The following is a 27,083-nucleotide window of genomic DNA, read 5'->3' as shown; positions in this document are numbered from 1 at the left end:
CCAATTCAGTAGGAGGTAGTAGGGTCACACACAAAGGGGCACACCTATGTCCCGATGCATGCACACTCTCACCCAACCACCCATAGAAACGTCCACACAGAGATAGGGAGACAAGTTTGTGGGCTGGAGGTCGAAACTCTATAGCAAACCTAAAGCATCGAATCAGAGTTCAAAAAGCATTGTATGTTTGGTATCCTGTTTAGGACACCCATTAGAGAAGAAATTTAACTGTGGCCTTCAGCTTCAAACCCTCCCAATTTAGTAGAGAAAGCATAGCAATCAACCAGAAGGAATATTCCTCGAGTTAGATTGAATTAAGTCGCCCCTCCCTATTCCTGGGTGTGGCCTGACAGGGATTGGCGAAAGCTCCTGCAAGAGCTCTGCCAGGGGGTGGAGTTTCAGGACTGTATTTAGGGCCAATCAACTCTACAATCAGCACCATTTGCCCGTGAGCTCCGGCCAAAAATGGAGGCAGAAAGGAGTGAAGCACAAGTGGAGGAGCCTGGACCTGTGAATTTAGAGATGCCCATCGTATCTCCTTCCAAGAGAAAGCAGCCCCTAGAGCAGAAGAGAGAAGAGAAACAGTCCTCTGAAGGTGGGGAGAACAGTGGCCCGCGTTCCAAGTCCTCTGCCAATGGCAAAGGTAGGGTTTCCATCTTTGAGCTACTGGTGGGCTTGTTGAAGTTGAGGAAGGAGGTCGGCTGCACTCTTCATGGTGCCCTCACTGCACATTTGATAACAAATTGTGAGAGAGAGAGTGTGTGTGTGTGTGTGTGTGTGTGTGTGTGTGTGTGTGTGTGTTTGTGTTTGCTTTTGGGGTGAGCCTAGGTCAGCCAAGGGTCACTGGGTCTGTATTTTGGAATGTTTGTTGAAGCAACTTGGGAACATCCCAAGCATGTGTAAGCCTTCACCAAAGAGGGGATGTGGAATAGAAAAGTAGTGGGGTTCTGCATGGGACTGTAAGGCTTGCCAGGAGCTTCGCCTCATGGTGCCTTATCTCAGGCTTTCTTTAGGAAGGTTGGGGACCTTTCACCAATTACCTCTTGTCCCCACAGAGAACACCTGTCCAAGTTTGGAGCCTAAAGTCCCCAGGCAAGGGCGATCTGGGCAAAGCTGGGCTGTCTCCTCCTGCAGACCTGACAAGAGAAGTAACGAGCTGGATGAGAAGAGGAGGGCCAGACCATTTTCCTCCAGAGAGATAGGAAGGGAAAAGCATGGCTCCAGCCACAGGAGAGGTAGGTCTGGGCTTTGAAGAAGCAGACCCGAGGGGGCAAATGCCCTGGGTGCTAAGCAAACCGTGCATAGAACACAGCTGGTGGTGACTGGTTCGTTGGGGCTTCCAGTGCTAAGGCACTGTGGGGAGGGTGTGTTTCCACAGGACATGAAACAGACCCTATCAGGGCATGGAAAAAGCTCTTTCAAGAGCTCTTTCGCGGTGGTGTATTGGAGGGTAGGCTGCTGGGTGAAATCAGTGTGCACTCTGAGTAATGCCCATTGTCTCTGCCACAGATTCCTCGCACACAAAACTGCATGTAAAGGACCGAAGGCCCCAGCTAAGATCTCCTGTGAGGACTCTGAAGCGCAGGCCCTCTGGAGACAGCTATGGTGCCCCATACAACTCAGCCAAGAGGCGCAGACACCCTTCTCCGGAAGCCCTCTCATTCCCGACGTTCTCCCTGCTGATGTCCAGAGTCTTCACCAACATGGGTGCCTTGCAGGTGGCCCTGGACGACCTCCAAACCCCTGGAGGTGCCTTCCTGCCTGGGCCTTCCAGCAGCAGGGAGCCCACTGTCTCACAGAGCGCCTGGCTCACTTGGCAATTGTCTCACGCGGGAGCAGCCCTGCACTGGGCTCTTCACACAGTCAATTCCATTTGGTCTGCACAGGCCAGCCTGCCTAGATACACCTGGCCCTACAACCCAGGACAGCTAAGTGGTGCACAGAGCAGGCCACTGCCCTTCACATCTCTCAACCCTTCGTGGGTTGCAAGCGGCACCCTGGGCTGAGCACATCAGGCCAGAGAGGCCAGCAGGCAGGCTTTGTGTCCTCAGCGAGCACCAAACCATCTGCCTATCCTGAGGATCCCACCTTTAGGGCCTGGGGACACTCCACTTAGAGACCCAGGGCCTGCCTGTGAAGAAATCCTGCGAAGATTCTCGCGGGAACTTGGACCTTTGAGAGCTTTCACTGACTTGGATCCTTCCACCTGCCCTTTAGGAACTGTGTATCATTTGAGAAATGACAGACTTTTAGAGTTCAATCAGCAAAGGGAGCTTGATTAGCCTACAGACACCCTCGTCCCTTTTTGGACAATGTCCCGTATGCCAACTGAGTGTTGAACTGCCCGTGTAAGGCACGGGAGCTCGCAAACCTTTGACATGCTGTTCCTGGGATCAAGCCCCAGTCCTTGTTAATGCTATTTCCCAGAGTCTCAGCTGTACAGCCCTTTCTGGGCTCTGGGATGGCTGGGCCCCTTCCCTCAGTTGGAACTGCCATTCTTCCTTTCTTTTGAGCCCTGAGGCACCTCCTGGATTCCAGAACTTACCTCATGATAGCAACCAAGACTGGTGTGTTGCAGACCATAGAACACAGCTTCCTGTTCAGTAGACTGACACAATCAAGCCATTCAGGACTCGAAATCCATGACCTTTTAAGAGTATTATCCATTTTTCCTCTCTCACTTGGTTGAATCTTGTCTTGCAATATTTCATCATGGTTTTTACCTTTTTAAATAAAGATTTAGTTCGTCCTCATGTCAATCGAGTGATGTCAATGTATCTCTCCTTCATCTGCGTAATAGTGTATACACTATTAGGCTGTGTGGAGTAATCTATATACATTCCTTTTTTATCTCATATTGCACGAATGTATGAGTGTGTGAGTGTGTGTGAGTGTCTGTGTGTGTGTGTATGTGTGTGTATGTGTGCGTGTGCACACGGGTGTGTGCATGTGTGGTAAGCAAGCATGATTTGTAGACAGAGATCATTGCAGAAGTTCTGAGAGTCAAATCTTTCATTCCTCCATCCTGTTCTGCAGACTGATCTTCGGTATTGAGGCTCTGTAGATGTTGTTTGTTTTGTTAGTTTGAGACTGGGTCTCAGGAGGTAGCTCTGGTTGTCCTTGAACTTTCTCTGTAGGCCAGACTGTCTCCTTGACTGATACACACCTGCTTCCTCTGGACTACCGATTGCTGAGGTTGAAGTCCTGAGCCAACAAACCTGATCCACTGGACCTACCAGTCTTCCTTTGTCCCTTCTTTTCTTTCTTCCTTCCTACCTTCTTTCCATCCTTTCTTCCCTGCTGCCCTTTGTCTCTTATGTTCTTCCTTCCCTCCTTTTCTCAGGCAGTGTCTCAGGATTCTATTGCTGTGAAGGAAACCATGACCAGGACAAATTGGTAAAAGAAAGCATTTAATAGCAGCTTGCATACGCTGCCAGTAGTTTTGTTCATTGCCATCAGGGCTGGAAGCATGGTGGCAAAGAGAGTGACAGGGGGCCGAGGAATCACATGTAACTAATCATTCTTTATCCAGGTCCAGGGCAGCAGTGAGAGGGTATGTCTGGCTGTGGTTTTGAAACCACAAAACAACCAACTGGCTTCACCCACCACGTTTCCAAGCATAGGCATGCCTACCCTAAGGCCCTACCACAACTTAAATCCTTCCCGAATAGTACTCTTTTCCTGAGGGATAAGCATTCAAGTCTACTATCCTACAAGTTGCTGTTCTTACTCAATCGACCATGTTCTCCTCCATAGCAACTGTGGGCTTGTACCTATATCGTAATGAAGAAACTCATTGAGTGCAGCGTTTAGAAACCCATAGTTGAAGACAGACTGGCTCCATACCGTTTCCAAATCAAGAGCCAATTGGGGAAAACCAATCTGGTCAGGTGGCATTGAAAAAATTGCTCAGACAACTCAGCAAGCATCTGAGATGCACACACATGCGCGCACACACACACACACACACACACACACACACACAAACACACAAACACGGATACTGCAAAAATAAACAAACACACACAAACACACACACACACAAACACACACACACATGCATGTAGACTCCAATTCAGCAGGAGGTAGTAGGGTCACACACAAAGGGGCACACCTATGTCCCGATGCATGCACACTCTCACCCAACCACCCATAGAAACGTCCACACAGAGATAGGGAGACAAGTTTGTGGGCTGGAGGTCGAAACTCTATAGCAAACCTAAAGCATCGAATCAGAGTTCAAAAAGCATTGTGTGTTTGGTATCCTGTTTAGGACACCCATTAGAGAAGAAATTTAACTGTGGCCTTCAGCTTCAAACCCTCCCAATTTAGTAGAGAAAGCATGGCAATCAACCAGAAGGAATATTCCTCGAGTTAGATTGAATTAAGTCGCCCCTCCCTATTCCTGGGTGTGGCCTGACAGGGATTGGCGAAAGCTCCTGCAAGAGCTCTGCCAGGGGGTGGAGTTTCAGGACTGCATTTAGGGCCAATCAACTCTACAATCAGCACCATTTGCCCGTGAGCTCCGGCCAAAGATGGAGGCAGAAAGGAGTGAAGCACAAGTGGAGGAGCCTGGACCTGTGAATTTAGAGATGCCCATCGTATCTCCTTCCAAGAGAAAGCAGCCCCTAGAGCAGAAGAGAGAAGAGAAACAGTCCTCTGAAGGTGGGGAGAACAGTGGCCCGCGTTCCAAGTCCTCTGCCAATGGCAAAGGTAGGGTTTCCATCTTTGAGCTACTGGTAGGCTTGTTGAAGTTGAGGAAGGAGGTCGGCTGCACTCTTCATGGTGCCCTCACTGCACATTTGATAACAAATTGTGAGAGAGTGTGTGTGTGTGTGTGTGTGTGTCTGTGTGTGTGTGTGTTTGTGTTTGCTTTTGGGGTGAGCCTAGGTCAGCCAAGGGTCACTGGGTCTGTATTTTGGAATGTTTGTTGAAGCAACTTGGGAACATCCCAAGCATGTGTAAGCCTTCACCAAAGAGGGGATGTGGAATAGAAAAGTAGTGGGGTTCTGCATGGGACTGTAAGGCATGCCAGGAGCTTGGCCTCATGGTGCCTTATCTCAGGCTTTCCTTAGGAAGGTTGGGGACCTTTCACCAATTACCTCTTGTCCCCACAGAGAACACCTGTCCAAGTTTGGAGCCTAAGGTCCCCAGGCAGAAGGGATCTGGGCAAAGCTGGGCTGTCCCCTCCTGCAGACCTGACAAGAGAAGTAACGAGCTGGATGAGAAGAGGAGGGCCAGACCATTTTCCTCCAGAGAGATAGGAAGGGAAAAGCATGGCTCCAGCCACAGGAGAGGTAGGTCTGGGCTTTGAAGAAGCAGACCCGAGGGTGCAAATGCCCTGGGTGCTAAGCAAACCGTGCATAGAACACAGCTGGTAGTGACTGGTTCGTTGGGGCTTCCAGTGCTAAGGCACTGTGGGGAGGGTGTGTTTCCACAGGACATGAAACAGACCCTATCAGGGCATGGAAAAAGCTCTTTCAAGAGCTCTTTCGCGGTGGTGTTATGGTAGGGTAGGCTGCTGGGTGAAATAAGTGTGCACTCTGAGTAATGCCCATTGTCTCTGCCACAGATTCCTCGCACACAAAACTGCATGTAAAGGACCGAAGGCCCCAGCTAAGATCTCCTGTGAGGACTCTGAAGCGCAGGCCCTCCGGAGACAGCTATGGTGCCCCATACAACTCAGCCAAGAGGCGCAGACAACCTTCTCCGGAAGCCCTCTCATTCCCGACGTTCTCCCTGCTGATGTCCAGAGTCTTCACCAACATGGGTGCCTTGCAGGTGGCCCTGGACGACCTCCAAACCCCCGGAGGTGCCTTCCTGCCTGGGCCTTCCAGCAGCAGGGAGCCCACTGTCTCACAGCGCGCCTGGCTCACTTGGCAATTGTCTCACGCGGGAGCAGCCCTGCACTGGGCTGTTCACAGTCAATTCCATTTGGACTGCACAGGCCAGCCTGCCTAGATACACCTGGCCCTACAACCCAGGACAGCTAAGTGGTGCACAGAGCAGGCCACTGCCCTTCACATCTCTCAACCCTTCGTGGGTTGCAAGCGGCACCCTGGGCTGAGCACATCAGGCCAGAGAGGCCAGCAGGCAGGCTTTGTGTCCTCAGCGAGCACCAAACCATCTGCCTATCCTGAGCATCCCTCCTTTAGGGCCTGGGGACACTCCACTTAAGACACAGGGCCTGCCTGTGAAGAAATCCTGCGAAGATTCTCGCGGGAACTTGGACCTTTGAGAGCTTTCACTGACTTGGATCCTTCCACCTGCCCTTTAGGAACTGTGTATCATTTGAGAAATGACAGACTTTTAGAGTTCAATCAGCAAAGGGAGCTTGATTAGCCTACAGACACCCTCGTCCCTTTTTGGACAATGTCCCGTATGCCAATTGAGTGTTGAACTGCCCGTGTAAGGCACGGGAGCTCGCGAACCTTTGACATGCTGTTCCTGGGATCAAGCCCCAGTCCTTGTTCATGCTAGTTCCCAGAGTCTCAGCTGTACAGCCCTTTCTGGGCTCTGGGATGGCTGGGCCCCTTCCCTCAGTTGGAACTGCCATTCTTCCTTTCTTTTGAGCCCTGAGGCACCTCCTGGATTCCAGAACTTACCTCAGGATAGCAACCAAGACTGGTGTGTTGCAGACCATAGAACACAGCTTCCTGTTCAGTAGACTGACACAATCAAGCCATTCAGGACTCGAAATCCATGACCTTTTAAGAGTATTATCCATTTTTCCTCTCTCACTTGGTTGAATCTTGTCTTGCAATATTTCATCATGGTTTTTACCTTTTTAAATAAAGATTTAGTTCGTCCTCATGTCAATCGAGTGATGTCAATGTATCTCTCCTTCATCTGCGTAATAGTGTATACACTATTAGGCTGTGTGGAGTAATCTATATACATTCCTTTTTTATCTCATATTGCACGAATGTATGAGTGTGTGAGTGTGTGTGAGTGTCTGTGTGTGTGTATGTGTGCGTGTGCACACGGGTGTGTGCATGTGTGGTAAGCAAGCATGATTTGTAGACAGAGATCATTGCAGAAGTTCTGAGACTCAAATCTTTCATCCCTCCATCCTGTTCTGCAGACTGATCTTCGGTATTGAGGCTCTGTAGATGTTGTTTGTTTTGTTAGTTTGAGACTGGGTCTCAGGAGGTAGCTCTGGTTGTCCTTGAACTTTCTCTGTAGGCCAGACTGTCTCCTTGACTGATACACACCTGCTTCCTCTGGACTACCGATTGCTGAGGTTGAAGTCCTGAGCCAACAAACCTGATCCACTGGACCTACCAGTCTTCCTTTGTCCCTTCTTTTCTTTCTTCCTTCCTACCTTCTTTCCATCCTTTCTTCCCTGCTGCCCTTTGTCTCTTATGTTCTTCCTTCCCTCCTTTTCTCAGGCAGTGTCTCAGGATTCTATTGCTGTGAAGGAAACCATGACCAGGACAAATTGGTAAAAGAAAGCATTTAATAGCAGCTTGCATACGCTGCCAGTAGTTTTGTTCATTGCCATCAGGGCTGGAAGCATGGTGGCAAAGAGAGTGAGAGGGGGCCGAGGAATCACATGTAACTAATCATTCTTTATCCAGGTCCAGGGCAGCAGTGAGAGGGTATGTCTGGCTGTGGTTTTGAAACCACAAAACAACCAACTGGCTTCACCCACCACGTTTCCAAGCATAGGCATGCCTACCCTAAGGCCCTACCACAACTTAAATCCTTCCCGAATAGTACTCTTTTCCTGAGGGATAAGCATTCAAGTCTACTATCCTACAAGTTGCTGTTCTTACTCAATCGACCATGTTCTCCTCCATAGCAACTGTGGGCTTGTACCTATATCGTAATGAAGAAACTCATTGAGTGCAGCGTTTAGAAACCCATAGTTGAAGACAGACTGGCTCCATACCGTTTCCAAATCAAGAGCCAATTGGGGAAAACCAATCTGGTCAGGTGGCATTGAAAAAATTGCTCAGACAACTCAGCAAGCATCTGAGATGCACACACATGCGCGCACACACACACACACACACACACACACACACACACACAAACACACAAACACGGATACTGCAAAAATAAACAAACACACACAAACACACACACACACACAAACACACATGCATGTAGACTCCAATTCAGCAGGAGGTAGTAGGGTCACACACAAAGGGGCACACCTATGTCCCGATGCATGCACACTCTCACCCAACCACCCATAGAAACGTCCACACAGAGATAGGGAGACAAGTTTGTGGGCTGGAGGTCGAAACTCTATAGCAAACCTAAAGCATCGAATCAGAGTTCAAAAAGCATTGTGTGTTTGGTATCCTGTTTAGGACACCCATTAGAGAAGAAATTTAACTGTGGCCTTCAGCTTCAAACCCTCCCAATTTAGTAGAGAAAGCATGGAAATCAACCAGAAGGAATATTCCTCGAGTTAGATTGAATTAAGTCGCCCCTCCCTATTCCTGGGTGTGGCCTGACAGGGATTGGCGAAAGCTCCTGCAAGAGCTCTGCCAGGGGGTGGAGTTTCAGGACTGTATTTAGGGCCAATCAACTCTACAATCAGCACCATTTGCCCGTGAGCTCCGGCCAAAGATGGAGGCAGAAAGGAGTGAAGCACAAGTGGAGGAGCCTGGACCTGTGAATTTAGAGATGCCCATCGTATCTCCTTCCAAGAGAAAGCAGCCCCTAGAGCAGAAGAGAGAAGAGAAACAGTCCTCTGAAGGTGGGGAGAACAGTGGCCCGCGTTCCAAGTCCTCTGCCAATGGCAAAGGTAGGGTTTCCATCTTTGAGCTACTGGTGGGCTTGTTGAAGTTGAGGAAGGAGGTCGGCTGCACTCTTCATGGTGCCCTCACTGCACATTTGATAACAAATTGTGAGAGTGTGTGTGTGTGTGTGTGTGTGTGTGTGTGTGTGTGTGTTTGTGTTTGCTTTTGGGGTGAGCCTAGGTCAGCCAAGGGTCACTGGGTCTGTATTTTGGAATGTTTGTTGAAGCAACTTGGGAACATCCCAAGCATGTGTAAGCCTTCACCAAAGAGGGGATGTGGAATAGAAAAGTAGTGGGGTTCTGCATGGGACTGTAAGGCGTGCCAGGAGCTTGGCCTCATGGTGCCTTATCTCAGGCTTTCCTTAGGAAGGTTGGGGACCTTTCACCAATTACCTCTTGTCCCCACAGAGAACACCTGTCCAAGTTTGGAGCCTAAGGTCCCCAGGCAGAAGCGATCTGGGCAAAGCTGGGCTGTCTCCTCCTGCAGACCTGACAAGAGAAGTAACGAGCTGGATGAGAAGAGGAGGGCCAGACCATTTTCCTCCAGAGAGATAGGAAGGGAAAAGCATGGCTCCAGCCACAGGAGAGGTAGGTCTGGGCTTTGAAGAAGCAGACCCGAGGGGGCAAATGCCCTGGGTGCTAAGCAAACCGTGCATAGAACACAGCTGGTGGTGACTGGTTCGTTGGGGCTTCCAGTGCTAAGGCACTGTGGGGAGGGTGTGTTTCCACAGGACATGAAACAAACCCTATCAGGGCATGGAAAAAGCTCTTTCAAGAGCTCTTTCGCGGTGGTGTATTGGAGGGTAGGCTGCTGGGTGAAATCAGTGTGCACTCTGAGTAATGCCCATTGTCTCTGCCACAGATTCCTCGCACACAAAACTGCATGTAAAGGACCGAAGGCCCCAGCTAAGATCTCCTGTGAGGACTCTGAAGCGCAGGCCCTCTGGAGACAGCTATGGTGCCCCATACAACTCAGCCAAGAGGCGCAGACACCCTTCTCCGGAAGCCCTCTCATTCCCGACGTTCTCCCTGCTGATGTCCAGAGTCTTCACCAACATGGGTGCCTTGCAGGTGGCCCTGGACGACCTCCAAACCCCTGGAGGTGCCTTCCTGCCTGGGCCTTCCAGCAGCAGGGAGCCCACTGTCTCACAGCGCGCCTGGCTCACTTGGCAATTGTCTCACGCGGGAGCAGCCCTGCACTGGGCTCTTCACACAGTCAATTCCATTTGGTCTGCACAGGCCAGCCTGCCTAGATACACCTGGCCCTACAACCCAGGACAGCTAAGTGGTGCACAGAGCAGGCCACTGCCCTTCACATCTCTTAACCCTTCGTGGGTTGCAAGCGGCACCCTGGGCTGAGCACATCAGGCCAGAGAGGCCAGCAGGCAGGCTTTGTGTCCTCAGCGAGCACCAAACCATCTGCCTATCCTGAGGATCCCACCTTTAGGGCCTGGGGACACTCCACTTAGAGACCCAGGGCCTGCCTGTGAAGAAATCCTGCGAAGATTCTCGCGGGAACTTGGACCTTTGAGAGCTTTCACTGACTTGGATCCTTCCACCTGCCCTTTAGGAACTGTGTATCATTTGAGAAATGACAGACTTTTAGAGTTCAATCAGCAAAGGGAGCTTGATTAGCCTACAGACACCCTCGTCCCTTTTTGGACAATGTCCCGTATGCCAACTGAGTGTTGAACTGCCCGTGTAAGGCACGGGAGCTCGCGAACCTTTGACATGCTGTTCCTGGGATCAAGCCCCAGTCCTTGTTCATGCTAGTTCCCAGAGTCTCAGCTGTACAGCCCTTTCTGGGCTCTGGGATGGCTGGGCCCCTTCCCTCAGTTGGAACTGCCATTCTTCCTTTCTTTTGAGCCCTGAGGCACCTCCTGGATTCCAGAACTTACCTCAGGATAGCAACCAAGACTGGTGTGTTGCAGACCATAGAACACAGCTTCCTGTTCAGTAGACTGACACAATCAAGCCATTCAGGACTCGAAATCCATGACCTTTTAAGAGTATTATCCATTTTTCCTCTCTCACTTGGTTGAATCTTGTCTTGCAATATTTCATCATGGTTTTTACCTTTTTAAATAAAGATTTAGTTCGTCCTCATGTCAATCGAGTGATGTCAATGTATCTCTCCTTCATCTGCGTAATAGTGTATACACTATTAGGCTGTGTGGAGTAATCTATATACATTCCTTTTTTATCTCATATTGCACGAATGTATGAGTGTGTGAGTGTGTGTGAGTGTGTGTGAGTGTCTGTGTGTGTGTATGTGTGCGTGTGCACACGGGTGTGTGCATGTGTGGTAAGCAAGCATGATTTGTAGACAGAGATCATTGCAGAAGTTCTGAGAGTCAAATCTTTCATTCCTCCATCCTGTTCTGCAGACTGATCTTCGGTATTGAGGCTCTGTAGATGTTGTTTGTTTTGTTAGTTTGAGACTGGGTCTCAGGAGGTAGCTCTGGTTGTCCTTGAACTTTCTCTGTAGGCCAGACTGTCTCCTTGACTGATACACACCTGCTTCCTCTGGACTACCGATTGCTGAGGTTGAAGTCCTGAGCCAACAAACCTGATCCACTGGACCTACCAGTCTTCCTTTGTCCCTTCTTTTCTTTCTTCCTTCCTACCTTCTTTTCATCCTTTCTTCCCTGCTGCCCTTTGTCTCTTATGTTCTTCCTTCCCTCCTTTTCTCAGGCAGTGTCTCAGGATTCTATTGCTGTGAAGGAAACCATGACCAGGACAAATTGGTAAAAGAAAGCATTTAATAGCAGCTTGCATACGCTGCCAGTAGTTTTGTTCATTGCCATCAGGGCTGGAAGCATGGTGGCAAAGAGAGTGACAGGGGGCCGAGGAATCACATGTAACTAATCATTCTTTATCCAGGTCCAGGGCAGCAGTGAGAGGGTATGTCTGGCTGTGGTTTTGAAACCACAAAACAACCAACTGGCTTCACCCACCACGTTTCCAAGCATAGGCATGCCTACCCTAAGGCCCTACCACAACTTAAATCCTTCCCGAATAGTACTCTTTTCCTGAGGGATAAGCATTCAAGTCTACTATCCTACAAGTTGCTGTTCTTACTCAATCGACCATGTTCTCCTCCATAGCAACTGTGGGCTTGTACCTATATCGTAATGAAGAAACTCATTGAGTGCAGCGTTTAGAAACCCATAGTTGAAGACAGACTGGCTCCATACCGTTTCCAAATCAAGAGCCAATTGGGGAAAACCAATCTGGTCAGGTGGCATTGAAAAAATTGCTCAGACAACTCAGCAAGCATCTGAGATGCACACACATGCGCGCGCGCACACACACACACACACACACACACACACACAAACACACAAACACGGATACTGCAAAAATAAACAAACACACACAAACACACACACACACACAAACACACACACACATGCATGTAGACTCCAATTCAGCAGGAGGTAGTAGGGTCACACACAAAGGGGCACACCTATGTCCCGATGCATGCACACTCTCACCCAAACACCCATAGAAACGTCCACACAGAGATAGGGAGACAAGTTTGTGGGCTGGAGGTCGAAACTCTATAGCAAACCTAAAGCATCGAATCAGAGTTCAAAAAGCATTGTGTGTTTGGTATCCTGTTTAGGACACCCATTAGAGAAGAAATTTAACTGTGGCCTTCAGCTTCAAACCCTCCCAATTTAGTAGAGAAAGCATGGCAATCAACCAGAAGGAATATTCCTCGAGTTAGATTGAATTAAGTCGCCCCTCCCTATTCCTGGGTGTGGCCTGACAGGGATTGGCGAAAGCTCCTGCAAGAGCTCTGCCAGGGGGTGGAGTTTCAGGACTGTATTTAGGGCCAATCAACTCTACAATCAGCACCATTTGCCCGTGAGCTCCGGCCAAAGATGGAGGCAGAAAGGAGTGAAGCACAAGTGGAGGAGCCTGGACCTGTGAATTTAGAGATGCCCATCGTATCTCCTTCCAAGAGAAAGCAGCCCCTAGAGCAGAAGAGAGAAGAGAAACAGTCCTCTGAAGGTGGGGAGAACAGTGGCCCGCGTTCCAAGTCCTCTGCCAATGGCAAAGGTAGGGTTTCCATCTTTGAGCTACTGGTGGGCTTGTTGAAGTTGAGGAAGGAGGTCGGCTGCACTCTTCATGGTGCCCTCACTGCACATTTGATAACAAATTGTGAGAGAGAGAGAGAGAGTGTGTGTGTGTGTGTGTGTGTGTGTGTGTGTGTGTGTTTGTGTTTGCTTTTGGGGTGAGCCTAGGTCAGCCAAGGGTCATTGGGTCTGTATTTTGGAATGTTTGTTGAAGCAACTTGGGAACATCCCAAGCATGTGTAAGCCTTCACCAAAGAGGGGATGTGGAATAGAAAAGTAGTGGGGTTCTGCATGGGACTGTAAGGCGTGCCAGGAGCTTGGCCTCATGGTGCCTTATCTCAGGCTTTCCTTAGGAAGGTTGGGGACCTTTCACCAATTACCTCTTGTCCCCACAGAGAACACCTGTCCAAGTTTGGAGCCTAAGGTCCCCAGGCAGAAGCGATCTGGGCAAAGCTGGGCTGTCTCCTCCTGCAGACCTGACAAGAGAAGTAACGAGCTGGATGAGAAGAGGAGGGCCAGACCATTTTCCTCCAGAGAGATAGGAAGGGAAAAGCATGGCTCCAGCCACAGGAGAGGTAGGTCTGGGCTTTGAAGAAGCAGACCCGAGGGGGCAAATGCCCTGGGTGCTAAGCAAACCGTGCATAGAACACAGCTGGTGGTGACTGGTTCGTTGGGGCTTCCAGTGCTAAGGCACTGTGGGGAGGGTGTGTTTCCACAGGACATGAAACAGACCCTATCAGGGCATGGAAAAAGCTCTTTCAAGAGCTCTTTCGCGGTGGTGTTATGGTAGGGTAGGCTGCTGGGTGAAATCAGTGTGCACTCTGAGTAATGCCCATTGTCTCTGCCACAGATTCCTCGCACACAAAACTGCATGTAAAGGACCGAAGGCCCCAGCTAAGATCTCCTGTGAGGACTCTGAAGCGCAGGCCCTCTGGAGACAGCTATGGTGCCCCATACAACTCAGCCAAGAGGCGCAGACACCCTTCTCCGGAAGCCCTCTCATTCCCGACGTTCTCCCTGCTGATGTCCAGAGTCTTCACCAACATGGGTGCCTTGCAGGTGGCCCTGGACGACCTCCAAACCCCTGGAGGTGCCTTCCTGCCTGGGCCTTCCAGCAGCAGGGAGCCCACTGTCTCACAGCGCGCCTGGCTCACTTGGCAATTGTCTCACGCGGGAGCAGCCCTGCACTGGGCTCTTCACACAGTCAATTCCATTTGGTCTGCACAGGCCAGCCTGCCTAGATACACCTGGCCCTACAACCCAGGACAGCTAAGTGGTGCACAGAGCAGGCCACTGCCCTTCACATCTCTTAACCCTTCGTGGGTTGCAAGCGGCACCCTGGGCTGAGCACATCAGGCCAGAGAGGCCAGCAGGCAGGCTTTGTGTCCTCAGCGAGCACCAAACCATCTGCCTATCCTGAGGATCCCACCTTTAGGGCCTGGGGACACTCCACTTAGAGACCCAGGGCCTGCCTGTGAAGAAATCCTGCGAAGATTCTCGCGGGAACTTGGACCTTTGAGAGCTTTCACTGACTTGGATCCTTCCACCTGCCCTTTAGGAACTGTGTATCATTTGAGAAATGACAGACTTTTAGAGTTCAATCAGCAAAGGGAGCTTGATTAGCCTACAGACACCCTCGTCCCTTTTTGGACAATGTCCCGTATGCCAACTGAGTGTTGAACTGCCCGTGTAAGGCACGGGAGCTCGCGAACCTTTGACATGCTGTTCCTGGGATCAAGCCCCAGTCCTTGTTCATGCTAGTTCCCAGAGTCTCAGCTGTACAGCCCTTTCTGGGCTCTGGGATGGCTGGGCCCCTTCCCTCAGTTGGAACTGCCATTCTTCCTTTCTTTTGAGCCCTGAGGCACCTCCTGGATTCCAGAACTTACCTCAGGATAGCAACCAAGACTGGTGTGTTGCAGACCATAGAACACAGCTTCCTGTTCAGTAGACTGACACAATCAAGCCATTCAGGACTCGAAATCCATGACCTTTTAAGAGTATTATACATTTTTCCTCTCTCACTTGCTTGAATCTTGTCTTGCAATATTTCATCATGGTTTTTACCTTTTTAAATAAAGATTTAGTTCGTCCTCATGTCAATCGAGTGATGTCAATGTATCTCTCCTTCATCTGCGTAATAGTGTATACACTATTAGGCTGTGTGGAGTAATCTATATACATTCCTTTTTTATCTCATATTGCACGAATGTATGAGTGTGTGAGTGTGTGTGAGTGTCTGTGTGTGTGTATGTGTGTGTATGTGTGCGTGTGCACACGGGTGTGTGCATGTGTGGTAAGCAAGCATGATTTGTAGACAGAGATCATTGCAGAAGTTCTGAGAGTCAAATCTTTCATTCCTCCATCCTGTTCTGCAGACTGATCTTCGGTATTGAGGCTCTGTAGATGTTGTTTGTTTTGTTAGTTTGAGACTGGGTCTCAGGAGGTAGCTCTGGTTGTCCTTGAACTTTCTCTGTAGGCCAGACTGTCTCCTTGACTGATACACACCTGCTTCCTCTGGACTACCGATTGCTGAGGTTGAAGTCCTGAGCCAACAAACCTGATCCACTGGACCTACCAGTCTTCCTTTGTCCCTTCTTTTCTTTCTTCCTTCCTACCTTCTTTCCATCCTTTCTTCCCTGCTGCCCTTTGTCTCTTATGTTCTTCCTTCCCTCCGTTTCTCAGTCAGTGTCTCAGGATTCTATTGCTGTGAAGGAAACCATGACCAGGACAAATTGGTAAAAGAAAGCATTTAATAGCAGCTTGCATATGCTGCCAGTAGTTTTGTTCATTGCCATCAGGGCTGGAAGCATGGTGGCAAAGAGAGTGAGAGGGGGCCGAGGAATCACATGTAACTAATCATTCTTTATCCAGGTCCAGGGCAGCAGTGAGAGGGTATGTCTGGCTGTGGTTTTGAAACCACAAAACAACCAACTGGCTTCACCCACCACGTTTCCAAGCATAGGCATGCCTACCCTAAGGCCCTACCACAACTTAAATCCTTCCCGAGTAGTACTCTTTTCCTGAGGGATAAGCATTCAAGTCTACTATCCTACAAGTTGCTGTTCTTACTCAATCGACCATGTTCTCCTCCATAGCAACTGTGGGCTTGTACCTATATCCTAATGAAGAAACTCATTGAGTGCAGCTTTTAGAAACACATAGTTGAAGACAGACTGGCTCCATACCGTTTCCAAATCAAGAGCCAATTGGGGAAAACCAATCTGGTCAGGTGGCATTGAAAAAATTGCTCAGACAACTCAGCAAGCCTCTGAGATGCACACACATGCACACACACACACACACACACACACACAAACACACAAACACGGATACTGCAAAAATAAACAAACACACACAAACACACACACACACAAACACACACACACATGCATGTAGACACCAATTCAGCAGGAGGTAGTAGGGTCACACACAAAGGGGCACACCTATGTCCCGATGCATGCACACTCTCACCCAACCACCCATAGAAACGTCCACACAGAGATAGGGAGACAAGTTTGTGGGCTGGAGGTCGAAACTCTATAGCAAACCTAAAGCATCGAATCAGAGTTCAAAAAGCATTGTGTGTTTGGTATCCTGTTTAGGACACCCATTAGAGAAGAAATTTAACTGTGGCCTTCAGCTTCAAACCCTCCCAATTTAGTAGAGAAAGCATGGCAATCAACCAGAAGGAATATTCCTCGAGTTAGATTGAATTAAGTCGCCCCTCCCTATTCCTGGGTGTGGCCTGACAGGGATTGGCGAAAGCTCCTGCAAGAGCTCTGCCAGGGGGTGGAGTTTCAGGACTGCATTTAGGGCCAATCAACTCTACAATCAGCACCATTTGCCCGTGAGCTCCGGCCAAAGATGGAGGCAGAAAGGAGTGAAGCACAAGTGGAGGAGCCTGGACCTGTGAATTTAGAGATGCCCATCGTATCTCCTTCCAAGAGAAAGCAGCCCCTAGAGCAGAAGAGAGAAGAGAAACAGTCCTCTGAAGGTGGGGAGAACAGTGGCCCGCGTTCCAAGTCCTCTGCCAATGGCAAAGGTAGGGTTTCCATCTTTGAGCTACTGGTAGGCTTGTTGAAGTTGAGGAAGGAGGTCGGCTGCACTCTTCATGGTGCCCTCACTGCACATTTGATAACAAATTGTGAGAGTGTGTGTGTGTGTGTGTGTGTGTGTGTGTGTGTGTGTTTGTGTTTGCTTTTGGGGTGAGCCTAGGTCAGCCAAGGGTCACTGGGTCTGTATTTTGGAATGTTTGTTGAAGCAACTTGGGAACATCCCAAGCATGTGTAAGCCTTCACCAAAGAGGGGATGTGGAATAGAAAAGTAGTGGGGTTCTGCATGGGACTGTAAGGCGTGCCAGGAGCTTGGCCTCATGGTGCCTTATCTCAGGCTTTCCTTAGGAAGGTTGGGGACCTTTCACCAATTACCTCTTGTCCCCACAGAGAACACCTGTCCAAGTTTGGAGCCTAAGGTCCCCAGGCAGAAGCGATCTGGGCAAAGCTGGGCTGTCTCCTCCTGCAGACCTGACAAGAGAAGTAACGAGCTGGATGAGAAGAGGAGGGCCAGACCATTTTCCTCCAGAGAGATAGGAAGGGAAAAGCATGGCTCCAGCCACAGGAGAGGTAGGTCTGGGCTTTGAAGAAGCAGACCCGAGGGGGCAAATGCCCTGGGTGCTAAGCAAACCGTGCATAGAACACAGCTGGTAGTGACTGGTTCGTTGGGGCTTCCAGTGCTAAGGCACTGTGGGGAGGGTGTGTTTCCACAGGACATGAAACAGACCCTATCAGGGCATGGAAAAAGCTCTTTGAAGAGCTCTTTTGCGGTGGTGTTATGGTAGGGTAGGCTGCTGGGTGAAATCAGTGTGCACTCTGAGTAATGCCCATTGTCTCTGCCACAGATTCCTCGCACACAAAACTGCATGTAAAGGACCGAAGGCCCCAGCTAAGATCTCCTGTGAGGACTCTGAAGCGCAGGCCCTCCGGAGACAGCTATGGTGCCCCATACAACTCAGCCAAGAGGCGCAGACAACCTTCTCCGGAAGCCCTCTCATTCCCGACGTTTTCCCTGCTGATGTCCATAGTCTTCACCAACATGGGTGCCTTGCAGGTGGCCCTGGACGACCTCCAAACCCCCGGAGGTGCCTTCCTGCTGGGCCTTCCAGCAGCAGGGAGCCCACTGTCTCACAGCGCGCCTGGCTCACTTGGCAATTGTCTCACGCGGGAGCAGCCCTGCACTGGGCTCTTCACACAGTCAATTCCATTTGGACTGCACAGGCCAGCCTGCCTAGATACACCTGGCCCTACAACCCAGGACAGCTAAGTGGTGCACAGAGCAGGCCACTGCCCTTCACATCTCTCAACCCTTCGTGGGTTGCAAGCGGCACCCTGGGCTGAGCACATCAGGCCAGAGAGGCCAGCAGGCAGGCTTTGTGTCCTCAGCGAGCACCAAACCATCTGCCTATCCTGAGCATCCCTCCTTTAGGGCCTGGGGACACTCCACTTAAGACACAGGGCCTGCCTGTGAAGAAATCCTGCGAAGATTCTCTCGGGAACTTGGACCTTTGAGAGCTTTTACTGACTTGGACCCTTCCACCTGCCCTTTAGGAACTGTGTATCATTTGAGAAATGACAGACTTTTAGAGTTCAATCAGCAAAGGGAGCTTGATTAGCCTACAGACACCCTCGTCCCTTTTTGGACAATGTCCCGTATGCCAACTGAGTGTTGAACTGCCCGTGTAAGGCACGGGAGCTCGCGAACCTTTGACATGCTGTTCCTGGGATCAAGCCCCAGTCCTTGTTCATGCTAGTTCCCAGAGTCTCAGCTGTACAGCCCTTTCTGGGCTCTGGGATGGCTGGGCCCCTTCCCTCAGTTGGAACTGCCATTCTTCCTTTCTTTTGAGCCCTGAGGCACCTCCTGGATTCCAGAACTTACCTCAGGATAGCAACCAAGACTGGTGTGTTGCAGACCATAGAACACAGCTTCCTGTTCAGTAGACTGACATAATCAAGCCATTCAGGCCTCGAAATCCATGACCTTTTAAGAGTATTATCCATTTTTCCTCTCTCACTTGGTTGAATCTTGTCTTGCAATATTTCATCATGGTTTTTACCTTTTTAAATAAAGATTTAGTTCGTCCTCATGTCAATCGAGTGATGTCAATGTATCTCTCCTTCATCTGCGTAATAGTGTATACACTATTAGGCTGTGTGGAGTAATCTATATACATTCCTTTTTTATCTCATATTGCACGAATGTATGAGTGTGTGAGTGTGTGTGAGTGTCTTGTGTGTGTATGTGTGCGTGTGCACACGGGTGTGTGCATGTGTGGTAAGCAAGCATGATTTGTAGACAGAGATCATTGCAGAAGTTCTGAGAGTCAAATCTTTCATTCCTCCATCCTGTTCTGCAGACTGATCTTCGGTATTGAGGCTCTGTAGATGTTGTTTGTTTTGTTAGTTTGAGACTGGGTCTCAGGAGGTAGCTCTGGTTGTCCTTGAACTTTCTCTGTAGGCCAGACTGTCTCCTTGACTGATACACACCTGCTTCCTCTGGACTACCGATTGCTGAGGTTGAAGTCCTGAGCCAACAAACCTGATCCACTGGACCTACCAGTCTTCCTTTGTCCCTTCTTTTCTTTCTTCCTTCCTACCTTCTTTCCATCCTTTCTTCCCTGCTGCCCTTTGTCTCTTATGTTCTTCCTTCCCTCCTTTTCTCAGGCAGTGTCTCAGGATTCTATTGCTGTGAAGGAAACCATGACCAGGACAAATTGGTAAAAGAAAGCATTTAATAGCAGCTTGCATACGCTGCCAGTAGTTTTGTTCATTGCCATCAGGGCTGGAAGCATGGTGGCAAAGAGAGTGAGAGGGGGCCGAGGAATCACATGTAACTAATCATTCTTTATCCAGGTCCAGGGCAGCAGTGAGAGGGTATGTCTGGCTGTGGTTTTGAAACCACAAAACAACCAACTGGCTTCACCCACCACGTTTCCAAGCATAGGCATGCCTACCCTAAGGCCCTACCACAACTTAAATCCTTCCCGAATAGTACTCTTTTCCTGAGGGATAAGCATTCAAGTCTACTATCCTACAAGTTGCTGTTCTTACTCAATCGACCATGTTCTCCTCCATAGCAACTGTGGGCTTGTACCTATATCGTAATGAAGAAACTCATTGAGTGCAGCGTTTAGAAACCCATAGTTGAAGACAGACTGGCTCCATACCGTTTCCAAATCAAGAGCCAATTGGGGAAAACCAATCTGGTCAGGTGGCATTGAAAAAATTGCTCAGACAACTCAGCAAGCATCTGAGATGCACACACATGCGCGCACACACACACACACACACACACACACACACACACACACAAACACACAAACACGGATACTGCAAAAATAAACAAACACACACAAACACACACACACACAAACACACACACACATGCATGTAGACTCCAATTCAGCAGGAGGTAGTAGGGTCACACACAAAGGGGCACACCTATGTCCCGATGCATGCACACTCTCACCCAACCACCCATAGAAACGTCCACACAGAGATAGGGAGACAAGTTTGTGGGCTGGAGGTCGAAACTCTATAGCAAACCTAAAGCATCGAATCAGAGTTCAAAAAGCATTGTGTGTTTGGTATCCTGTTTAGGACACCCATTAGAGAAGAAATTTAACTGTGGCCTTCAGCTTCAAACCCTCCCAATTTAGTAGAGAAAGCATGGAAATCAACCAGAAGGAATATTCCTCGAGTTAGATTGAATTAAGTCGCCCCTCCCTATTCCTGGGTGTGGCCTGACAGGGATTGGCGAAAGCTCCTGCAAGAGCTCTGCCAGGGGGTGGAGTTTCAGGACTGTATTTAGGGCCAATCAACTCTACAATCAGCACCATTTGCCCGTGAGCTCCGGCCAAAAATGGAGGCAGAAAGGAGTGAAGCACAAGTGGAGGAGCCTGGACCTGTGAATTTAGAGATGCCCATCGTATCTCCTTCCAAGAGAAAGCAGCCCCTAGAGCAGAAGAGAGAAGAGAAACAGTCCTCTGAAGGTGGGGAGAACAGTGGCCCGCGTTCCAAGTCCTCTGCCAATGGCAAAGGTAGGGTTTCCATCTTTGAGCTACTGGTAGGCTTGTTGAAGTTGAGGAAGGAGGTCGGCTGCACTCTTCATGGTGCCCTCACTGCACATTTGATAACAAATTGTGAGAGTGTGTGTGTGTGTGTGTGTGTGTGTGTGTGTGTGTGTGTTTGCTTTTGGGGTGAGCCTAGGTCAGCCAAGGGTCACTGGGTCTGTATTTTGGAATGTTTGTTGAAGCAACTTGGGAACATCCCAAGCATGTGTAAGCCTTCACCAAAGAGGGGATGTGGAATAGAAAAGTAGTGGGTTCTGCATGGGACTGTAAGGCGTGCCAGGAGCTTGGCCTCATGGTGCCTTATCTCAGGCTTTCCTTAGGAAGGTTGGGGACCTTTCACCAATTACCTCTTGTCCCCACAGAGAACACCTGTCCAAGTTTGGAGCCTCAGGTCCCCAGGCAGAAGCGATCTGGGCAAAGCTGGGCTGTCTCCTCCTGCAGACCTGACAAGAGAAGTAACGAGCTGGATGAGAAGAGGAGGGCCAGACCATTTTCCTCCAGAGAGATAGGAAGGGAAAAGCATGGCTCCAGCCACAGGAGAGGTAGGTCTGGGCTTTGAAGAAGCAGACCCGAGGGGGCAAATGCCCTGGGTGCTAAGCAAACCGTGCATAGAACACAGCTGGTGGTGACTGGTTCGTTGGGGCTTCCAGTGCTAAGGCACTGTGGGGAGGGTGTGTTTCCACAGGACATGAAACAGACCCTATCAGGGCATGGAAAAAGCTCTTTCAAGAGCTCTTTCGCGGTGGTGTTATGGTAGGGTAGGCTGCTGGGTGAAATCAGTGTGCACTCTGAGTAATGCCCATTGTCTCTGCCACAGATTCCTCGCACACAAAACTGCATGTAAAGGACCGAAGGCCCCAGCTAAGATCTCCTGTGAGGACTCTGAAGCGCAGGCCCTCTGGAGACAGCTATGGTGCCCCATACAACTCAGCCAAGAGGCGCAGACACCCTTCTCCGGAAGCCCTCTCATTCCCGACGTTCTCCCTGCTGATGTCCAGAGTCTTCACCAACATGGGTGCCTTGCAGGTGGCCCTGGACGACCTCCAAACCCCTGGAGGTGCCTTCCTGCCTGGGCCTTCCAGCAGCAGGGAGCCCACTGTCTCACAGCGCGCCTGGCTCACTTGGCAATTGTCTCACGCGGGAGCAGCCCTGCACTGGGCTCTTCACACAGTCAATTCCATTTGGTCTGCACAGGCCAGCCTGCCTAGATACACCTGGCCCTACAACCCAGGACAGCTAAGTGGTGCACAGAGCAGGCCACTGCCCTTCACATCTCTTAACCCTTCGTGGGTTGCAAGCGGCACCCTGGGCTGAGCACATCAGGCCAGAGAGGCCAGCAGGCAGGCTTTGTGTCCTCAGCGAGCACCAAACCATCTGCCTATCCTGAGGATCCCACCTTTAGGGCCTGGGGACACTCCACTTAGAGACCCAGGGCCTGCCTGTGAAGAAATCCTGCGAAGATTCTCGCGGGAACTTGGACCTTTGAGAGCTTTCACTGACTTGGATCCTTCCACCTGCCCTTTAGGAACTGTGTATCATTTGAGAAATGACAGACTTTTAGAGTTCAATCAGCAAAGGGAGCTTGATTAGCCTACAGACACCCTCGTCCCTTTTTGGACAATGTCCCGTATGCCAACTGAGTGTTGAACTGCCCGTGTAAGGCACGGGAGCTCGCGAACCTTTGACATGCTGTTCCTGGGATCAAGCCCCAGTCCTTGTTCATGCTAGTTCCCAGAGTCTCAGCTGTACAGCCCTTTCTGGGCTCTGGGATGGCTGGGCCCCTTCCCTCAGTTGGAACTGCCATTCTTCCTTTCTTTTGAGCCCTGAGGCACCTCCTGGATTCCAGAACTTACCTCAGGATAGCAACCAAGACTGGTGTGTTGCAGACCATAGAACACAGCTTCCTGTTCAGTAGACTGACACAATCAAGCCATTCAGGACTCGAAATCCATGACCTTTTAAGAGTATTATCCATTTTTCCTCTCTCACTTGGTTGAATCTTGTCTTGCAATATTTCATCATGGTTTTTACCTTTTTAAATAAAGATTTAGTTCGTCCTCATGTCAATCGAGTGATGTCAATGTATCTCTCCTTCATCTGCGTAATAGTGTATACACTATTAGGCTGTGTGGAGTAATCTATATACATTCCTTTTTTATCTCATATTGCACGAATGTATGAGTGTGTGAGTGTGTGTGAGTGTGTGTGAGTGTCTGTGTGTGTGTATGTGTGCGTGTGCACACGGGTGTGTGCATGTGTGGTAAGCAAGCATGATTTGTAGACAGAGATCATTGCAGAAGTTCTGAGAGTCAAATCTTTCATTCCTCCATCCTGTTCTGCAGACTGATCTTCGGTATTGAGGCTCTGTAGATGTTGTTTGTTTTGTTAGTTTGAGACTGGGTCTCAGGAGGTAGCTCTGGTTGTCCTTGAACTTTCTCTGTAGGCCAGACTGTCTCCTTGACTGATACACACCTGCTTCCTCTGGACTACCGATTGCTGAGGTTGAAGTCCTGAGCCAACAAACCTGATCCACTGGACCTACCAGTCTTCCTTTGTCCCTTCTTTTCTTTCTTCCTTCCTACCTTCTTTCCATCCTTTCTTCCCTGCTGCCCTTTGTCTCTTATGTTCTTCCTTCCCTCCTTTTCTCAGGCAGTGTCTCAGGATTCTATTGCTGTGAAGGAAACCATGACCAGGACAAATTGGTAAAAGAAAGCATTTAATAGCAGCTTGCATACGCTGCCAGTAGTTTTGTTCATTGCCATCAGGGCTGGAAGCATGGTGGCAAAGAGAGTGAGAGGGGGCTGAGGAATCACATGTAACTAATCATTCTTTATCCAGGTCCAGGGCAGCAGTGAGAGGGTATGTCTGGCTGTGGTTTTGAAACCACAAAACAACCAACTGGCTTCACCCACCACGTTTCCAAGCATAGGCATGCCTACCCTAAGGCCCTACCACAACTTAAATCCTTCCCGAATAGTACTCTTTTCCTGAGGGATAAGCATTCAAGTCTACTATCCTACAAGTTGCTGTTCTTACTCAATCGACCATGTTCTCCTCCATAGCAACTGTGGGCTTGTACCTATATCGTAATGAAGAAACTCATTGAGTGCAGCGTTTAGAAACCCATAGTTGAAGACAGACTGGCTCCATACCGTTTCCAAATCAAGAGCCAATTGGGGAAAACCAATCTGGTCAGGTGGCATTGAAAAAATTGCTCAGACAACTCAGCAAGCATCTGAGATGCACACACATGCGCGCACACACACACACACACACACACACACACAAACACACAAACACGGATACTGCAAAAATAAACAAACACACACAAACACACACACACACACAAACACACACACACATGCATGTAGACTCCAATTCAGCAGGAGGTAGTAGGGTCACACACAAAGGGGCACACCTATGTCCCGATGCATGCACACTCTCACCCAACCACCCATAGAAACGTCCACACAGAGATAGGGAGACAAGTTTGTGGGCTGGAGGTCGAAACTCTATAGCAAACCTAAAGCATCGAATCAGAGTTCAAAAAGCATTGTGCGTTTGGTATCCTGTTTAGGACACCCATTAGAGAAGAAATTTAACTGTGGCCTTCAGCTTCAAACCCTCCCAATTTAGTAGAGAAAGCATGGAAATCAACCAGAAGGAATATTCCTCGAGTTAGATTGAATTAAGTCGCCCCTCCCTATTCCTGGGTGTGGCCTGACAGGGATTGGCGAAAGCTCCTGCAAGAGCTCTGCCAGGGGGTGGAGTTTCAGGACTGTATTTAGGGCCAATCAACTCTACAATCAGCACCATTTGCCCGTGAGCTCCGGCCAAAAATGGAGGCAGAAAGGAGTGAAGCACAAGTGGAGGAGCCTGGACCTGTGAATTTAGAGATGCCCATCGTATCTCCTTCCAAGAGAAAGCAGCCCCTAGAGCAGAAGAGAGATGAGAAACAGTCCTCTGAAGGTGGGGAGAACAGTGGCCCGCGTTCCAAGTCCTCTGCCAATGGCAAAGGTAGGGTTTCCATCTTTGAGCTACTGGTAGGCTTGTTGAAGTTGAGGAAGGAGGTCGGCTGCACTCTTCATGGTGCCCTCACTGCACATTTGATAACAAATTGTGAGAGAGTGTGTTTGTGTGTGTGTGTGTGTGTGCGTTTGTGTTTGCTTTTGGGGTGAGCCTAGGTCAGCCAAGGGTCACTGGGTCTGTATTTTGGAATGTTTGTTGAAGCAACTTGGGAACATCCCAAGCATGTGTAAGCCTTCACCAAAGAGGGGATGTGGAATAGAAAAGTAGTGGGGTTCTGCATGGGACTGTAAGGCGTGCCAGGAGCTTGGCCTCATGGTGCCTTATCTCAGGCTTTCCTTAGGAAGGTTGGGGACCTTTCACCAATTACCTCTTGTCCCCACAGAGAACACCTGTCCAAGTTTGGAGCCTCAGGTCCCCAGGCAGAAGCGATCTGGGCAAAGCTGGGCTGTCTCCTCCTGCAGACCTGACAAGAGAAGTAACGAGCTGGATGAGAAGAGGAGGGCCAGACCATTTTCCTCCAGAGAGATAGGAAGGGAAAAGCATGGCTCCAGCCACAGGAGAGGTAGGTCTGGGCTTTGAAGAAGCAGACCCGAGGGGGCAAATGCCCTGGGTGCTAAGCAAACCGTGCATAGAACACAGCTGGTGGTGACTGGTTCGTTGGGGCTTCCAGTGCTAAGGCACTGTGGGGAGGGTGTGTTTCCACAGGACATGAAACAGACCCTATCAGGGCATGGAAAAAGCTCTTTCAAGAGCTCTTTCGCGGTGGTGTATTGGAGGGTAGGCTGCTGGGTGAAATCAGTGTGCACTCTGAGTAATGCCCATTGTCTCTGCCACAGATTCCTCGCACACAAAACTGCATGTAAAGGACCGAAGGCCCCAGCTAAGATCTCCTGTGAGGACTCTGAAGCGCAGGCCCTCTGGAGACAGCTATGGTGCCCCATACAACTCAGCCAAGAGGCGCAGACACCCTTCTCCGGAAGCCCTCTCATTCCCGACGTTCTCCCTGCTGATGTCCAGAGTCTTCACCAACATGGGTGCCTTGCAGGTGGCCCTGGACGACCTCCAAACCCCTGGAGGTGCCTTCCTGCCTGGGCCTTCCAGCAGCAGGGAGCCCACTGTCTCACAGCGCGCCTGGCTCACTTGGCAATTGTCTCACGCGGGAGCAGCCCTGCACTGGGCTCTTCACACAGTCAATTCCATTTGGTCTGCACAGGCCAGCCTGCCTAGATACACCTGGCCCTACAACCCAGGACAGCTAAGTGGTGCACAGAGCAGGCCACTGCCCTTCACATCTCTTAACCCTTCGTGGGTTGCAAGCGGCACCCTGGGCTGAGCACATCAGGCCAGAGAGGCCAGCAGGCAGGCTTTGTGTCCTCAGCGAGCACCAAACCATCTGCCTATCCTGAGGATCCCACCTTTAGGGCCTGGGGACACTCCACTTAGAGACCCAGGGCCTGCCTGTGAAGAAATCCTGCGAAGATTCTCGCGGGAACTTGGACCTTTGAGAGCTTTCACTGACTTGGATCCTTCCACCTGCCCTTTAGGAACTGTGTATCATTTGAGAAATGACAGACTTTTAGAGTTCAATCAGCAAAGGGAGCTTGATTAGCCTACAGACACCCTCGTCCCTTTTTGGACAATGTCCCGTATGCCAACTGAGTGTTGAACTGCCCGTGTAAGGCACGGGAGCTCGCGAACCTTTGACATGCTGTTCCTGGGATCAAGCCCCAGTCCTTGTTCATGCTAGTTCCCAGAGTCTCAGCTGTACAGCCCTTTCTGGGCTCTGGGATGGCTGGGCCCCTTCCCTCAGTTGGAACTGCCATTCTTCCTTTCTTTTGAGCCCTGAGGCACCTCCTGGATTCCAGAACTTACCTCAGGATAGCAACCAAGACTGGTGTGTTGCAGACCATAGAACACAGCTTCCTGTTCAGTAGACTGACACAATCAAGCCATTCAGGACTCGAAATCCATGACCTTTTAAGAGTATTATCCATTTTTCCTCTCTCACTTGGTTGAATCTTGTCTTGCAATATTTCATCATGGTTTTTACCTTTTTAAATAAAGATTTAGTTTGTCCTCATGTCAATCG

General features: G+C 49.9%; 5 protein-coding genes and 2 pseudogenes across 5 annotated transcripts; all 7 read left to right on the top strand.

Annotated features, from left to right (window-relative positions):
* The first annotated feature begins 465 nt into the window (after positions 1 to 465).
* LOC134479076 (uncharacterized) lies at positions 466 to 2,006 on the top strand. Its single transcript, XM_063261351.1, has 3 exons — positions 466 to 643; positions 1,056 to 1,235; positions 1,510 to 2,006. Exons 1-3 carry the CDS (start codon positions 466 to 468, stop codon positions 2,004 to 2,006), a joined length of 855 nt encoding a protein of 284 aa, XP_063117421.1.
* Positions 2,007 to 4,535: 2,529 nt separating this feature from the next.
* On the top strand, positions 4,536 to 6,067 carry LOC134479075 (uncharacterized; annotated as a pseudogene).
* Positions 6,068 to 8,583: 2,516 nt separating this feature from the next.
* LOC134479074 (uncharacterized) lies at positions 8,584 to 10,114 on the top strand. The gene is made up of 3 exons (XM_063261350.1): positions 8,584 to 8,761; positions 9,164 to 9,343; positions 9,618 to 10,114. Exons 1-3 carry the CDS (start codon positions 8,584 to 8,586, stop codon positions 10,112 to 10,114), a joined length of 855 nt encoding a protein of 284 aa, XP_063117420.1.
* Positions 10,115 to 12,645: 2,531 nt separating this feature from the next.
* 3110040M04Rikl1 (RIKEN cDNA 3110040M04 gene like 1) lies at positions 12,646 to 14,187 on the top strand. The gene is made up of 3 exons (XM_017593916.3): positions 12,646 to 12,823; positions 13,236 to 13,415; positions 13,691 to 14,187. The coding sequence occupies exons 1-3, from the start codon at positions 12,646 to 12,648 to the stop codon at positions 14,185 to 14,187; spliced, it is 855 nt and encodes a 284-aa protein (XP_017449405.3).
* Positions 14,188 to 16,704: 2,517 nt separating this feature from the next.
* LOC120103080 (uncharacterized) lies at positions 16,705 to 18,233 on the top strand (annotated as a pseudogene).
* A 2,521-nt stretch (positions 18,234 to 20,754) lies between these two features.
* On the top strand, positions 20,755 to 22,279 carry LOC134479073 (uncharacterized). The gene is made up of 3 exons (XM_063261349.1): positions 20,755 to 20,932; positions 21,328 to 21,507; positions 21,783 to 22,279. Exons 1-3 carry the CDS (start codon positions 20,755 to 20,757, stop codon positions 22,277 to 22,279), a joined length of 855 nt encoding a protein of 284 aa, XP_063117419.1.
* Positions 22,280 to 24,804: 2,525 nt separating this feature from the next.
* On the top strand, positions 24,805 to 26,327 carry LOC134479072 (uncharacterized). The gene is made up of 3 exons (XM_063261348.1): positions 24,805 to 24,982; positions 25,377 to 25,556; positions 25,831 to 26,327. The coding sequence occupies exons 1-3, from the start codon at positions 24,805 to 24,807 to the stop codon at positions 26,325 to 26,327; spliced, it is 855 nt and encodes a 284-aa protein (XP_063117418.1).
* The last annotated feature ends 756 nt before the right edge of the window (positions 26,328 to 27,083 follow it).

This window comes from Rattus norvegicus, chromosome 5 (assembly GCF_036323735.1).
Source record: "Rattus norvegicus strain BN/NHsdMcwi chromosome 5, GRCr8, whole genome shotgun sequence".
Lineage (NCBI taxonomy): Eukaryota > Metazoa > Chordata > Mammalia > Rodentia > Muridae > Rattus > Rattus norvegicus.
Note: the sequence above shows the minus strand (reverse complement) of the source record. Positions and strands in the feature narration are given on the sequence as shown.